This window comes from Podarcis cretensis (genome assembly GCF_951804945.1).
Source record: "Podarcis cretensis genome assembly, chromosome: 2".
Lineage (NCBI taxonomy): Eukaryota > Metazoa > Chordata > Lepidosauria > Squamata > Lacertidae > Podarcis > Podarcis cretensis.
In genome coordinates this window covers 111,272,995-111,289,249 of record NC_137171.1, presented here as the reverse complement: position 1 = coordinate 111,289,249, position 16,255 = coordinate 111,272,995, and the positions used below count along the sequence as shown (strand labels likewise).

Sequence of the window (16,255 nt, the reverse complement as noted above, 5' to 3'; positions counted from 1 at the left end):
CCTTTAAAGCCCTAAACGGCCTCAGTATACCTGAAGGAGCGTCTCCACCCCCATCATTCTGCCTGGATGCTGAGGTCCAGCGCCGACGGCCTTCTGGAGGTTCCCTCATTGTGAGAAGCAAAGCTACAGGGAACCAGGCAGAGGGCCTTCTCGGTAGTGGCGCCCGCCCTGTGGAACGCCCTTCCAGCAGATGTCAAAGTGACAAACAACTACTTGACATTCAGAAGACATCTTAAGGCAGCCCTGTTCAGGGAAGTTTTTAACGTGTGATATTTTACTGTATTTTTGGTTTTTATGTAAGCCGCCCAGAGTGGCTGGGGAGGCCCAGCCAGATGGGCGGGGTATAAATAATAAATTATTATTATTATTATTATTATTATTATTATTATTAAATAAAAGTGAGGTCATGACCAAGGTGAGATTTGAATCTGGGATATTTCTCCCCCCCACACACACACACACACATACCCTCCAACATTTCTCCAATGTAAATAGGGACATCTTCTTGTTGTTGTTGTTGCTGTTGCTGTTGCTGTTGTATTACTACTTATACCCCGCCCATCTGACTGGGTTCCTCCAGCCTCTCTATAAAGGGCTGCCTTCAGATGGCTTGGGGGTCAGATAACTCTACACCCTCCAACATTTCTCCAATGAAAATAGGGACATCCTAAGGAAAAGCGGGACATTATGGGATCAAATCAGAAACTGGGACGGCTTCTGTAAATCTGAAACTGTCCCTGGAAAACAGGGAAACCTGGAGGGTCTGCACACACACGTGACAAAAGAACCTGTGATGTTGTCTCTCTTATTCTCCTCCCCATTTATTTCGCCCTCTATCCTACCACAGTACCCCCAAATCCCAGTGGTGGTTGTTCTTGTCTCTTGAACCTTGACTACAGATTCAGGCTCCACGCAGGTAGTAGTAACCAAACAGGTTTATTAAGCAAGGTGATATACAGCTTTTTGGCAGTGCTCTTTATACAAGCCTGCAGCAGATTCCTAGCTTAATGAAGATAGGGAGAATCTGGAGGCTGGGCTGTATTTAAGGAAACAAAGCAGAGTTGATTCACTATGCCCAAATACAGTTAGGGATAGATAAGTCTGCCCACTAAGATAAGGCAGCATTTCTGTTCACGCACAGATTTGGGATGTGCAAATTAGGCAGGCTTCAATTCAAATGCAAACCAAATTAAATTTCTCCTCCAATCCCTGAGTACAACACACCTTTGTGTAGCTCTTGGGTAGATGCAGTATTAAATTGCCAAATGAAAAACAGTGTGTTTTAAAAGCATATATTGTGCTTACTTTTTATACCTTGTTAATAATAAGAAATAGAGGTGATCTCAAGGAGAAATAGGAGGTTGGGGGAATGAGACTCCCGACCAGCCTTCCTTTTTCATTTTCCTCATTCTCCAAAAAGGTGAGGACTGCTTGGCTGTGCCTGCTTAATAAAATCTCTCTTCTGAGTCTGGGACTTCTGGGGGAGAAGGCTTAGGAGGTTCAGGTATGGTTGGTTGGGCAGTAGAGGTTGACGCTTCTGGCAGAGATGGGGAGGAAAGGACTTCAGATCCAGTGGGCTGGGGAGAGGCAGGGGATATTTGTAGGGATGGCTGCGGAGAAGTAGGCAGATAAGATCTCCTGCCAGCCGGCTTGGGATCCTCCAGCAGTTTCTTCAGGTCAGGAAACCAAGAAAAGAAGTCATCCGGTGAGGGAGCCTCAGAATTTTCTGGCGTGCTAGAAAACGCTTTCAGCAAGGGCCCCAAGATTTTGGGCAGGTCGGTAAACAAAAAGGAATCCTCGTCAACTGGCTTCCCTTCTTCAGCTGCCTCCTCCTCTTCAGCTGCTCTCTTGGCAACCAGCCTAATGAAGTTAAGAGCATCGTCATCACTCGGCATCATTTCCTCCGCCTCTTCCTCTTCTAGCTCCTCAGCAGCTCTCTTGGCAATGAGACTGATAAAGTTAAGGGCATCATCAAGGTCAGTTGGGTCTACTACCCCTTCCAAAATGTTGGTTTCCGCTCGCCTGTTCTCCTTTGGGGACACTTCCACGTTACTCGCTCCCTCCTCGTTTTCGTCTTCTTTCATGGTGTCTTTTGGGGACTCGGTTGCGCCTACTTTGTCAAGTGAAACGGTCCCATCATATTCCAGGGAGTCGTCACGGTCGGCCTCGTCATAATCCATTTTAGGCTCATTGGCATCAAGCTCGTTTTCATCCAGGGTCTCCTCCTTCTCAAGGGTACCGGCCACTGATGGATTAGCCACGCCGAGGGATACAGGAGCGCTTGTTGCAGCAGTGCTTCGAAGGCTCATACATGTCACACCTGGGAAGGGACCACAAAGGGGAAAGATTGTGAAACGGTGAGCCTATAAACTGAGACACCCATGCCACATGCCCAAGCCCAATTTGTACATTACGCAGGTTTTTTAGGGACATATGAGGAAACACCATTAGCCAAAGAACAAACAAGCAGTATACTCCCCAGAGATCTGCTCTGTACCACGTGATTTCTCTGAATATGCAGGTTCCTTTCCTCTTGCTTCATCCAAGGTGTTGTTCCTGTTGCTGCCTCAGGCAGCAGCCCACACACCAGTGACTCCCAAGGGATTGAGAGTTTAAGTGCAGGCCTCACCCTATTTGTATGGCAAAGGACAGGTGACAATGTTTCCTTATCCATCTATCTTCGTATCGGTCCTGTGATCAGGTGTTGTTCCCATTTAACTCCTAAACAGACTCCTGTGTTGCAATATAGACAAGCTGAACAAAATAACGCAACACGATGGCGCCAATAACAATGACACTAAACACTATTTATAGACTAATACAAATGATCAGAAATTGCAACCAAAGTCTTTAAATCTTCTTCACCGGTTGTGGTGGAATAATTCAAAAGTTCGATAAATCTGTCACCAAATAGCACCAGAAAAGAGTTCTCGGATAACCAATCTTTTTCGTTCAATGCTTCATCAGCCAGTCTTGATCAATTCTTCATCAGCCAGACTTATAAGAATTAATAAGAGAAGTATATAGTTCAATTTATTAACAAGCCAATCTTACCTGTAAGTAAATATAAACACTGTAGAAAATATGCTCTGGATCAGTGGTCAAATGATACTGAAGTTACAAGTCTGGCTGATGAAGAATTGATCAAGACTGGCTAATGAAGCATTGAACGAAAAAGATTGGTTATCCGGAACTCTTTTCTGGTGCTATTTGGTGACAGATTATGTATTTATCGAACTTTTGAATTATTCCACCGCAACTGGTGAAGAAGATTTAGAGACTTTGGTTGCAATTTCTGATCATTTGTATTAGTCTTTGACTGTGTCGACCATGGCAAACTATGGCAAGTTCTTAAAGAAATGGGAGTGCCTGATCACCTCATCTGTCTCCTGAGAAATCTCTATGTGGGACAAGAAGCTACAGTTAGAACTGGATATGGAACAACTGACTGGTTCAAAATTGGGAAAGGAGTACAACAAGGCTGCATTTTGTCACCCTGCTTATTTAACTTATATGCAGAATTCATCATGCGAAAGGCTGGGCTGGATGAATCCCTAGCCGGAATTAAGATTGCCGGAAGAAATATCAACAACCTCAGATATGCAGATGACACAACCTTGATGGCAGAAAGTGAGGAGGAATTAAAGAACCTTTTATTGAGGGTGAAAGAGGAGAGTGCAAAATATGGTCTGAAGCTCAACATCAAAAAAACGAAGATCATGGCTACTGGTCCCATCACCTCCTGGCAAATAGAAGGGGAAGAAATGGAGGCAGTGAGAGATTTTACTTTCTTGGGCTCCATGATCACTGCAGATGGTGACAGCAGCCACGAAATTAAAAGACGCCTGCTTCTTGGGAGAAGGGCAATGACAGGCCTAGACAGCATCTTGAGAAGTAGAGACATCACCTTGCCAACAAAGGTCCGTATAGTTAAAGCTATGGTTTTCCCAGTAGTGATGTATGGAAGTGAGAGCTGGACCATAAAGAAGGCTGATCGCCGAAGAATTGATGCTTTTGAATTATGGTGCTGGAGGAGACTCTTGAGAGTCCCATGGACTGCAAGAAGATCAAACCTCTCCATTCTGAAGGAAATCAGCCCTGAGTGCTCACTGGAAGGACAGATCCTGAAGCTGAGGCTCCAGTACTTTGGCCACCTCATGAGAAGAGAAGACTCCCTGGAGAAGACCCTGATGTTGGGAAAGATGGAGGGCACAAGGAGAAGGGGGCGACAGAGGACGAGATGGTTGGATAGTGTTTTCGAGGTTACCAGCATGAGTCTGACCAAGCTGCGGGGGGCAGTGGAGGACAGGAGTGCCTGGCGTTCTCTGGTCCATGGGGTCACGAAGAGTCGGACACGACTAAACGACTATACAACAACAAAATAAATAGTGTTTAGTGCCATTGTTATTGGCCATCGTGTTGCGTTATTTTGTTCAGTTCCCATTTAACTGGCTGGACCACATACCAAGTCAGGCCACTGGTCCATCTCCGGTGTTCTGATATGGGGCTTTCGTGGTCCTACCTGGAGATGCTAAGGGATGAAGCTGGGGCCGTCTGCATGCAAAGCAGATGTTCTACACTGAGCTATAGTCCTTCCAAAATAAAACAGGCCTTAAATGCCCATTCAGTAAATCTATGGCAGAACTGGATTTGAATTGTGCTGTCTCTAAGTCCAAGCACAGATACTGTGCATGAGTCCTTCTCATTGGCTGATTTCTACATCCAGGAATATTTCGGGCTGTTTAGGAAAATAAACACGGTTAAAAAGAACTTCCCAGTATGCTAAATCAAGTTGCCATTGGCATTGTTTCCTCTGAGTAACAGCACTGCATAATTCCTGTGAAGTGGCTCTTAAGTGTTTCGCAGGTAGAAAATCAACAGGTACAGTTGCACCTCCTTGCCGGGAAAGCAACATCTGCTCAATATCTGCCTAAAATGTGGTGCGCTACTAGCAAAATCAGGCAGAAATTCAACCAGCTGAGAATTTTCCCATTACTCTCTAAGTTGAAGCTTAACCTGTTGGAGTGGCCTGGCCCCAAGAGATTAAATTCACAGAAGCCCCTCCCAAAAATCAAGGTGACATCTGATTTATCTTTAAATGGTAAATGAGTTATTTGTTTATTTTACGTACCACACTTTCCTAATAATACCACACCATATAAAACTACAGTACAATAATAACAAAATCATCAATAAATACTGGTTGGTAATACAAATGACCTGACTGAACAACACCATTTGTTGTTTATTAAAGCTTTTTTATTCGTAGTTTTATAACAAAAGACAAAACACACCCACCCACAAAACAGAACAAACCAAAATCCACAACTAAGAAATAGCAGTATTGTAAACGAGCTTCTTTATATTAATATAGGTCTGCCATACGTCCGGGTTCTCCCAGACATGTACGGGATTTTCAATGAATCGGCAAAATGCCCGGGAAAACCCAGACGTATGACAAGTAGGGTAGTATACTTTTAAGAGCCATGTAAACAGAGGCAAGAATAATTTCTGCCAAACATCTACTGTCAAAGAGTTACGCAGGGCAGCAGAGCTCGCCTCGGCAAAGACACAGTCCCCTCGTAAAGGCCAGCCAAACCTCTTATTTATTCAGGTCTTAATAGAAGGAAGCACAGCCGTCAATAATTTTAATTGTATGTCTCAAAACGATCCAGCTCCACCCTGAAACCAATTAAATTGTTTATCACCTTCAGCACACCTTTGCTGGAATGCAGAATTCATAGCTGAGGGATGAAAGCTGCTATTGCTTTAGATAGAAGGACTGGGGGGACCTGGAGTCCTCCAGGTGTGGCTAGACTCCAACTCCCATAGCCCTAGAGCCATCATGGTCAATGGTTAGCGATGATGAGAGTTTACTTTATTTGTCCCCTGAAAATTTTCAGTGATATATATATAATGGGATGAGGGGGGTTTGAGAGCAACAGCACCTCGAGGTTCTCTGTTCATGAACTACAACATGCAAGAAAATAAGATGATTCAGAATGGGAGGCTTGCTTTATTATTTTTAATAATTCTTTTAATTCTTTAAAAAGATAATTTTGAAATGCTTGTTGAATAAATTTATACCCCATCTTCCCTCGCAAAGGAGCCCAAGGCTAAAGGAACCTAAATCCTGCCTTGCATTATACAACCTTCTCATCCAAGCAAAAAGTAGCATATATTGAACAAGGTTGCAAGGGTTTAGGAGCATGTGAGAATCAAGTTGCCCCAGAGACCGCTCTGCAATAAGGATAGATTGATCAGCCTGCTTCAAGTCTGTGTCTGCTTCATGTGTGTTTCTTCAAAAGTCTGCTCCAATCAATTCCCACTGTAATCTCACATTTTAAAATCTCCACAAAAATGTGTTTTTAAAGATGTTATCAAAATTGTATGTTGATACATATTTATTCCCAATACATGCATTTTTAAACATATTTTTATCCCGAACGACACATTTTAATGTGTTCCCATGCATTCGTTAAGCTGAGAACTGAACTGCGATATTCAGAGAACGGCAGAATCCAAAGGATAAGTACATACATTCCTATCCGTGCACGAGTTCCTGGAAGCGCAGGTCAAGTCGGTTTGCATCATAACACAAGGAAATCAAGTTTCTCAAGCCCCCTACCTTGAAATCACGCTCACAGAGTTCAAGCCGTACGTGCCTATTTCTCGCAAGGGTCAAGCTCTGACAACAGGAGTCCTGCAGCTCTGCAGAAACAGCCAAAATTCCACACAGTGTGGAATGACCAGCACTCTGTGATGTCATCTGAAAACGTCCCCTCCAATCCCTGGGGCCATTTTGAACTTGAGAGTACCTAACATTTTGAACCTGAGAGTACCTAAATCACTTTGGAGAGAATCTTTGTTCCAACCCCAGGCCTATACAGTGGTACCTCAGGTTAAGTACTTAATTCATTCCGGAGGTCCGTTCTTAACCTGAAACTGTTCTTAACCTGAAGCACCACTTTAGCTAATGGGGCCTCCTGCTGCCGCTGCGCCACCAGAGCATGAGTTCTGTTCTCATCCTGAAGCAAAGTTCTTAAACCAAGGTACTATTTCTGGGTTAGCGCAGTCTGCAACCTGAAGCGTATGTAACCTGAAGCGTATGTAACCCGAGGTACCACTGTATGTGAATCAAAGGTTACTCTGCTTAAACTAAGCTTTGATGTGCATCCCCCTACCTTTCAACATTGGGCCCAGGATGCCTTAAGGACAGCCCTCATTGGGCAAAAGATTCTTGCTTTGCAGGGGGTTGGACTAGATGGCCCCCGTGGTCCCTTCCAACTCTACAATTCTAGGGCTAGGTCTGTGCCTTTCCTACAAATGTCCTAAAGCGATGAGTTAGATCATCATTGGGGAACACTACTGTAGCACCCTGCTTGTGGTTAACGCTTAGCTGGAATGAAATATTCAACGCAGCAATAGAGAAATTAAAATAGTAATTTATTTGTCAGACAAATAAATATGAGGCACAGTGGTATATGGTTACCAAGCTCTGGCCTGGCCTCTTGCCATTCTGGCCAGCACTTATATTTCCTTAATCCAGCCCCCTTGCTCCTCCTGTGGCTGCCTCTGTCCAATCAGCCTGGTTAAAATTCCTATTGGCTATTTGCTAGAACCAATCACAAAAGATACACCCATTTCCTCTTGCCTTTTATGGAAATCAAAAAGCTATATATTCTTCTATCTATAAATGACAAATAAGTAGTAATATATCTTACATGTGTCTCAACAAGGAATCTTAATTACCAGCTCACCTCTTGCCCTCCTTGCCCTATTGCCTTCCAAAACAGATAATTAATCTTGAATTTTTATCTTATGCATATGTCAAGGATTGAGTTCACATCAACATTGAGAGATCTCCTTCATTTGAAGGTTTCTAAACAAAAGGCCTGACAACCATATATCAGGAGTGCTCGATTGGCGTCTTCTGTCTGGCAAGGGGGGCTGGTGGCTGACTTAATTTCAGGATAGTTACAACTCTTACAACTATATGAAATAAGAATCTAGCATTTCTTAAATCCTTTGCATAATTATATTTAAACTAATATATTTAATACATAAACAACCTTTTAAAAGGAAAAGAAATCTTAAAAGGATCTTAGTTTAAGAAAGAAACAGCTTTAGAAAAGTCTTCCCAAAAATGTTCTCTTTCTGCCAGCTAGATGCTTTTTCACTGCTCTTGACCTTCTTAACCTTAGGAAGAAGATATGGCTCATTTTACTATTTATCCACCCTTAATTTGTAGGGTCAGTGTAACCTTGGCTGTCAGCCTGTAATTCCCTTTTTACGACTTTGAGAATTGTTTTCTGCTATAAATCAGGGGGGGGCCCTTGTCTAGGAGTAAAACATCTTGCCAAGGTTTTTAGGCAACTGGTCTTCTGCCTGGCATGAAACAGAACATTTTTAAGCTCATTCTTAAAATACAAGCCCTGATTAAACATATAAGCTTTAATAAAAATGCAAGCTTATGATTAGATGCCTCACTACTGCTGGTCTTCCATGGACCAGAAACACAACTCACGCAATAGGCCCAACTTTCTGGAACTCCTTCCCATGAAAAATCAGACAGGCGCTGTCCCTGCTAAGTTTCCGGCCTGGCTAGGTTAAACAGACTTCTGCGCTACGAACATTGTTCTAACGTTTTGTATTTTCTGATGTTTTTGATTTTGTATCTTTTATGTTTTTTTGGGGGGGGGGGTTGTAAGGGATATAGCTTTCTTAAATAAATACATCAGTGGGCTGTTGTACTCTGCACATGCTTGACAAACCCTCACCGTGATCAACTCCTGCCTGGAAACCAATGTCCCCACTGTGGAAGGACGTGTGGATCCAGAATTGGCCTCCACAGTCACTTACGGACTCACTGTTAAGACCATGTTTATGAAAGACAATCTTACTCGGCTACGAGTGATCGCCAAAGAAGAAGACACTCTCTGCAACAAGGGTTGTTGTATTGTTGTTGTCGTCGTGTTCCTTTCTTAAGAAAATAATTAAATATATATATATATATTCCTTTGGGGGGGAATGATGAATAAGTGGATAAATTGGTGGAGATTTCTTCTTATGCTTTGAAAGGAAGCATTTTTAACAAAAGCATGATGAGGAGAGGCAAGGCTGAGCTAGTATTCATTTGCTAGTAGGCATGCTTGTCATTTCAGGTGTACGCAGAGCTCACCCTGTTGCTGAGGGCTGTGATGTGAGCTTTCTTCTGACGTTGCAAATCAGCCAGAAATAATGACATCCAAGGCAGGCACTCCTAAATCCCCATTGACTTCAAAGAAAAAGTTGCATATACATTCTTGGCTCCTTTAGCAAAGTTGGTTTTTTATTTGGCTGGTTTCTGTCTTAGTCTAGTTAGAAATTATAACCAGTCATTTTAGCATGTGATGGCTTAGCAAAGCAGATTGATTTTTATATAAGGATTACGGGTTGCTCGCAACGTTAGCCATACTCCAGGCTTGATTATTTTAACTCATTCTACGTGGGGCTGCCCTTGAGACTGTCCCAGAAACTCAAGCCTCCCCATGGATGACCATATGGTCTTCAAATAAAAACATCTTGGAGATACCGGGCCACAGGAGGTTAGGCTGGCCTCAACCAGAGCCAGGGCTTTTTCGGCCATGGCCCCGATCTGGTGGAACGCTCTGCCACAAGAGACTAGGGCCCTGCGGGACTTGACATCTTTCCGCAGGGCCTGCAAGACAGAGCTGTTCCACCAGGCCTTTGGCCAAGGCACAATCTTGTTGTGGTCCCAGAATGCTTCATATCAGAATTGCCACAACACAGAACTGTGGGAAGGATGGGTGAATGCCTTGCCAACCTGTCGTCTCTCATCCAGGAGGACCGTCCCTCTCGCCCACATCACTGTTTAAATTCAAATTAAGGACTCCTGATCATAACAGCAGCAGAAGAAACTGAACCGAGTTCAGTAAAACCGTGGACCAACACTTACTTGGAATGCGTCATAACTAGGGAGGCAGGAGCGTTTCATTCTTCAGGAATCTTTATGTGAATGAACTTGATCCGCAACTCCCAGACCAACATGAACATTGGAGCACAGACACGATTTGGACTTTTCCCTTCTCTGTATTTTGCAGCACAGTTCTGGGCTTTTAGAACTGCGTACACGCTGAGAAAATGCTTTCAAAAATACAGTGGAACCTCGGTTTTCAAACATAATCCATTCCAGAAGACCGTTTGACTTCTGAAACGTTTGAAAACTGAGTGTCAATGGGCAATCAACAAAGTCCATTGGGGAAAAAATGGAAAAACACGCAGTGGAAGCTGTTCTACAGTGGTATCTCGGGTTAAGTACTTAATTCGTTCTGGAGGTCTGTTCTTAACCTGAAACTGTTCTTAACCTGAAGCACCACTTTAGCTAATGGGGCCTCCTGCTGCCACTGTGCGATTTCTGTTCTCATCCTGAAGCAAAGTTCTTAACCTGAGGTACTATTTCTGGGTTAGCGGAGTCTGTAACCTGAAGCGTATGTAACCTGAAGCATATGTAACCCAAGGTACCACTATACTTCCAAGGTGCGTTCGAAAATGGAAGCAATTATTTCCGGGTTTCATTCAGGTTCCAAATCGTTTAGCTTTTGAGACGCTCAAAAACCGAGGTTCCACTGTAGATATTTAAAATTCAATTTTTCAGACAGACTGTAGAGTAATGCAAAAAAGGAAAGGGGTCCGAATGGACTAATGAATGAACACATACCCAACTAACACAGACAGGAAACAGAATGATCCGTTGGATCCCTATTGCGTTTTTGTGATTTCCCACAGGCATCTGGTTGGTCACTGTGAGAACCTAGCTGCGTGACCTAGCTCTTATCCTTGATCACAACATAGGCTGAATGCCAGCGTCTGAGCATCCCACAGAGTGTTGGTTGAATGGCAACACCCATGTACCAAATTTGTAGTGCTCGTAAAGACCCATAGTGAATGGTTCTTGAAGGAGGCTTTGATAGCATTTGAACATGGGTTACTAACATCTTGGCAGGCATTAAACTCGTTAAATGTCTTCAGCTTGGCCACTCTCCTTCAATCTCACCAACTTCAAAGGGGTAATTATGGGTTAGAACTAGAGATGGATGATACCTTGGGCACACTCGAGAAGCAATCTAGTTTCACCAGTCTAACAAACTCGGCTAGTACTTCTCCTTTTTGGGGACAGAAACTCTGTAGGCCCAGAGCCATGCATGATATGCCAACTCAGAAACAGGTAGATATGGCTCCACAGCACTGGCCACATGATGCAACTTCTTTGCTGAAGCTAAGAAGGTTGGGGTTAGGACAGTGCCTGAGTAGGAGACCACTTGGGACCTCTTTATGTACCCTCCAACACAACTTTAACAAAAATCAGGATGCATGTCTTTTGGTATGGCGCTCTTGTAGGAGCCAGACCACCTCATCCCTATAATAATACAGTGGTACCTCGGGTTAAGAACTTAATTCGTTCTGGAGGTCCGTTCTTAACCTGAAACTGTTCTTAACCTGAAGCACCACTTTAGCTAATGGGGCTTCCTGCTGCCACAGCACCACCGCTGCACGATTTTTGTTCTCATCCTGAAGCAAAGTTCTTAACCTGAGGTACTATTCCTGGGTTAGCAGAGTCTGTAACCTGAAGCGTCTGTAACCCGAGGTACCACTGTAATTTTATTATTTATACCCTGCCTATCTGGCTGGGTTTCCGCAGCCCCCTTTGGGCAGCTCCCAGCAGAACAGTAAAAATACAATAAAACATCAGACATGAAAAACTTCCCTAAACAGGGCTGCCTTCAGATGTCTTCTAAAAGTCAGATAGTTGCTTATTTCCTTGACATCTGAAGGGAGCGGGTTCCACAAGGAGGGCGCCGCTACCGAAAAGGACATATTAGAAGCCATATACAGATGGCTTCTGTAATTCCATGAATGTCCCGAGCAAATGGGGACAGTTTGAAGGTATGGGTGCCATGAAAGAAAGATATAAATAAGCAATGGCAACCATGTTTACCGGCTGATTTGACAACAGCAGACAGGAAGCAGACAGCAGCCACAGAGGTGTGGCACCTGCACACGTCCTCCTTGGGAGAGATGCTTCCTGGTTGCTCACTAGACTCTAGAAGGTCTGCCTGAGATCTTCTTCTGAATTCCACTCCCCCCACCCCACCCCACATCAACCTCAGGGGGAACCTTTTCCACAGCACTTCCTAGAATTGTAGAGTTGGAAGGTACCACAAGGGTCATTTAGCCCAACTATATCCAACGTTCTTTACAATCGGTATCGGCTCACTCTTTAATATTGCCTGGTGCTCAGTGTCCTCATTCTTGCCACTGCTTGCATGTGAGCAGCAGGCAGGTGGAAGAGGCATTGAAGAGGAGCCCATCCAGGAGACTTCAGGAGTTAGCAGCAGGCCCTGGGCAGAGAAGTGGCCCTACCAAATGCCCAATAATACCGATGCTTGATGCAATCACTGTTTACAATTCTTACAAATTTAATTCTTATGACAACCTTCTAGGTTAGGTCAAGGGAGGCTGTCCCAAACTATCCAGTCAGCATCATAATTGGACTTGGATATTAACCTCCCCTCCCTCCCTGTCCAGACGGAAGCAGCAACCTCCTGAACAGATGCAGCGACTGGCCAAAGTTCACTCAGTGAGCCTCATGGGGAAGTGGAGATTTGAACCCTGGCCTTCCAGGTCTGGTGCTCTAACCACTACACCACACAACTGCATGACCTAGATCAGGGGTGGCCAACTCCCAAGAGACTGCGATCTACTCACAGTTAAAAACTGGCAGTGATCAACCCCCTTTTTGGGGTTCAGGTCAAAGTTGTTGAGTTTTTTCAGGGAGGAGATAAAATGTTGAGCTTTTTTAAGGGAAGCCACAGTTGTTCAGCTTCTTTGGGGGGAGCCAGTGATCTACCGCAGAAATCCAGTGATCTACCGGTAGATCACGATCTACCTGTTGAACATGCCTGACCTAGATGAAGTCAAGTACTTCTAACCCTCACTGATTTCCATCTAAAGGTTAATAAGCATGTGTTTCTCTCTCTCTCATTTACATTGTTAAAATCCTTTTTCACCCATCTGGAATAGCTATGGATGAGTTACTTAAATCTATTTTACACAATTGGTGTTTTAAAATAAAACGTTTCTCTAACAAACAGGTATGCTGATTGCTTGCCCAGCCTCATGAAATAATGGCCACAATTCCTTCAGCATTTCTCCAAACTGAGGGCCTAAGCTGTGGCTCTCAGAGATGCTGCTCAACTACAATTCCCTTTTACCCCTGACCAATCCAGAATGCGGCAGCTAGACTGGTGACTGGGGGCGGCCACCGAGACCATATAACACCAGTCTTGAAAGACCTACATTGGCTCCCAGTACGTTTCCGAGCACAATTCAAAGTGTTGGTGCTGACCTTTAAAGCCCTAAATGACCTCGGTCCAGTATACCTGAAGGAGCGTCTCCACCCCCATCATTCTGCCCGGACGCTGAGGTCCAGCACCGAGGGCCTTCTGGCAGTTCCCTCATTCCGAGAAGCAAAGCTACAGGGAACCAGGCAGAGGGCCTTCTCGGTAGTGGCGCCCGCCCTGTGGAACACCCTTCCAGCAGATGTCAAAGCGATAAACAACTACCTGACATTCAGAAGACATCTTAAGGCAGCCCTGTTCAGGGAAGTTTTTAACGTGTGATATTTTACTGTATTTTTGGTTTCTATGGAAGCAGCCCAGAGTGGCTGGGGAGGCCCAGCCAGATGGGCGGGGTATAAATAATAAATTATTATTATTATTATTATTATTATTATTACCCCTGACCATTGGGCCAGGCTGGCTGTAGCTGATGGGAATTGAAAGTCCAAAAATATTTAGGACGCACAGTTTAGACCCATCCCCTTGCTCTAAATTGGCAGGCAGTGGTGAATAAAGAACAGCATCAGCGTTTGAATCAACTCAGCATTCCCTCCAGCGTCCTAACCTGCCGGGACACAGGACCATTTTTTCCTAACATGGTACTTTAGTATTGTGGTGTCCAGTCATATATTTCAAACCAGCTACTAGGGTAACTCCTAGACCATTTTTTCCAGCCCAATCAAAGTAAACCTTACTTCTTTCCAGAAGAGAAAGCCATTGCAGGGCCCGACTTTGGTAACATGGCACTCTGAGCAAGGACAACATTTGCATCTCTGCCCCCCCCCCCAAATATATTTCTTCTTTTCACAATAATTGCTTTGGGTACTGTTGCTTTTTATGGACATTCTCAGTAGATACCCACATAAATACAGTGGTACCTTGGGTTACAGATGCTTCAGGTTACATACACTTCAGGTTACAGACGCCGTTAACCCAGAAATAGTACCTCGAGTTAAGAACTTTGCTTCAGGATAAGAACAGAAATCGCTCATGGCGGTGTGGGGCAGCAGGAGGCCCCATTAGCTAAAGTGGTACCTCAGGTTAAGAACCGTTTCAGGTTAAGAACGGACCTCCAGAACGAATTAAGTTCTTAACCTGAGGTACCACTGTATAGAATGATGATGATGATGATGATGATGATGATGATGATGATATACCCCCTCCGTTCAGTGCCTTGTATGGGGAAAATCTCTGCACTGCCCAAAATCACCACTGGCCATTCTTACAGTATTGTGGGGCTGGTGGCAGGAGGAACTGCGGAACTGCTCAGCACAGTTTCCTTGTGACATTACTGGCTGTAGCACCATCTTTTGCGTGACTTAAAGGGCCTTTTTCTCCCCCATCCCACCCCCAACCTGACTGGATCCCACATCATCCTGGGAAGCAAAACAGACCGGAAAAACAGTCTTTGTTGCTGGGAGCTAAAAGCAGTCAGAAAGCAGCTCTACTTTCTCCCATAATCTGTTACAGCAAAACCAAGAAAGGGTCTTAAAGGTAAAGGTAAAGGGACCCCTGACCATTAGGTCCAGTCACAGACGACTCTGGGGTTGCGGTGCTCATCTCGCTTTATTGGCAGCGCACAGAAACACCGTTTACCTTCCCACTGGAGCGGTACCTATTTATCTACTTGCACTTTGATGTGCTTTCGAACTGCTAGGTTGGCAGGAGCAGGGACCGAGCAACAGGAGCTCACCCTGTCGTGGGGATTTGAACCACCGACCTTCCGATTGACAAGTCCTAGGCTCTGTGGTTTAACCCACAGCGCCACCCGCGTCCCGGCAAGAAATGGTCTTATGGCTCCTTAAAAGACTAACAACACGATCCTAACTGTGGAAATACTACTGAATCTCAGGTAAGTGGAGCTAGAATCGCAGCCCATTACATTTCACAAGCTCCTACACGCTGCAATGAATGTGCTAATGTTTAAGGAGCCACAAAACTCTTCATAGTCCTGTTTTATTATGTTCCTCCCCCACCCCACCCTTAGGACCACCCTGTCAGTTACCTACCTTGAAGAAGAAGAACCACTGCCAAGACGAAGGCAGATTTCACCCCCAGGGGCATCCTGCCCGAACTGAGCTTCATCCTTTCTGTTTTGGCAAGTTCAGGACCCCGCTTCGTAAGTCAGGACCGGCTCCGCGCAGAGAAAATTGCTCCAGACGTTCCCGAAAAGTGGGGGTGCCGCTTATATCCTTGCTAATGGGATGAAGGGCTGGGTTTCCCAGACTGCCAGGGTGTGGTGTGTTGCTATCACCTGCAAGGAAGCGCCTTTCCTGATGTTTCAACAGAGCAGACGCAATGTTTGAAGAGCATCCTCCCAAAGGGAATTTGGCAAGAGGCGACAGGAATGATGAAAGGAGCCCTGCCAATGGAATTGTTTGGGAATGGAATTATTGTGGCATGCATTGGCAAGAACGTTAAGGAGAGCTCAGCCGTGTCGAGCCCAGCCCTGGTTGGTCCAGCATCAAGTTCTCCAGTGGCCAGTCAGATGCCCATCGTAAGTCCACAAGCAGAGGCGGATTTAGGGGAGCCCAACCAGTTTGGTCAGGACGCGGGTGGCGCTGTGGGTTAAACCACAGAGCCTAGGACTTGCTGATCAAAAGGTTGGCGGTTCGAATCCCTGCGACGGGGTGAGCTCCCGTTGCTCGGTCCCTGCTCCTGCCCACCTAGCAGTTCGAAAGCACATCAAAGTGCAAGTAGATACATAGGCGCCGACTCCATGGGGCCTGAGGGGGCCCGAGCTCTGCCCCCCCAATAATTTAAGAAAATTATTAGTTATATTATGCTTTGTAAAATCACAAAATTATGTTGGTATTTTTTATTTTCCTTGTTTGACGATAGTTACCTTTTAAAAT

At 44.8% G+C, this 16,255-nt stretch overlaps 1 protein-coding gene across 1 annotated transcript; it reads right to left on the bottom strand.

Moving 5' to 3' along the window:
- Positions 1–920: 920 nt before the first annotated feature.
- On the bottom strand, positions 921–15,578 carry LOC307208922 (uncharacterized protein). Its single transcript, XM_079963963.1, has 2 exons — positions 15,410–15,578; positions 921–2,320 (listed from the first exon to the last, which is right to left on the bottom strand). The coding sequence occupies exons 1-2, from the start codon at positions 15,483–15,485 to the stop codon at positions 1,446–1,448; spliced, it is 951 nt and encodes a 316-aa protein (XP_079820089.1). The 5' UTR covers positions 15,486–15,578; the 3' UTR covers positions 921–1,445.
- Positions 15,579–16,255: the final 677 nt, after the last annotated feature.

Coding starts and splice junctions, on each gene's coding strand:
- LOC307208922 (XM_079963963.1), bottom strand. CDS start 15,485: ATGAAGCTCAGTTCGGGCAGGATGCCCCTGGGGGTGAAATCTGCCTTC. Junction 2,321..15,409: donor AGTGGTTCTTCTTCTTCAAG/GTAGGTAACTGA, acceptor GTCCCTTCCCAG/GTGTGACATGTATGAGCCTT.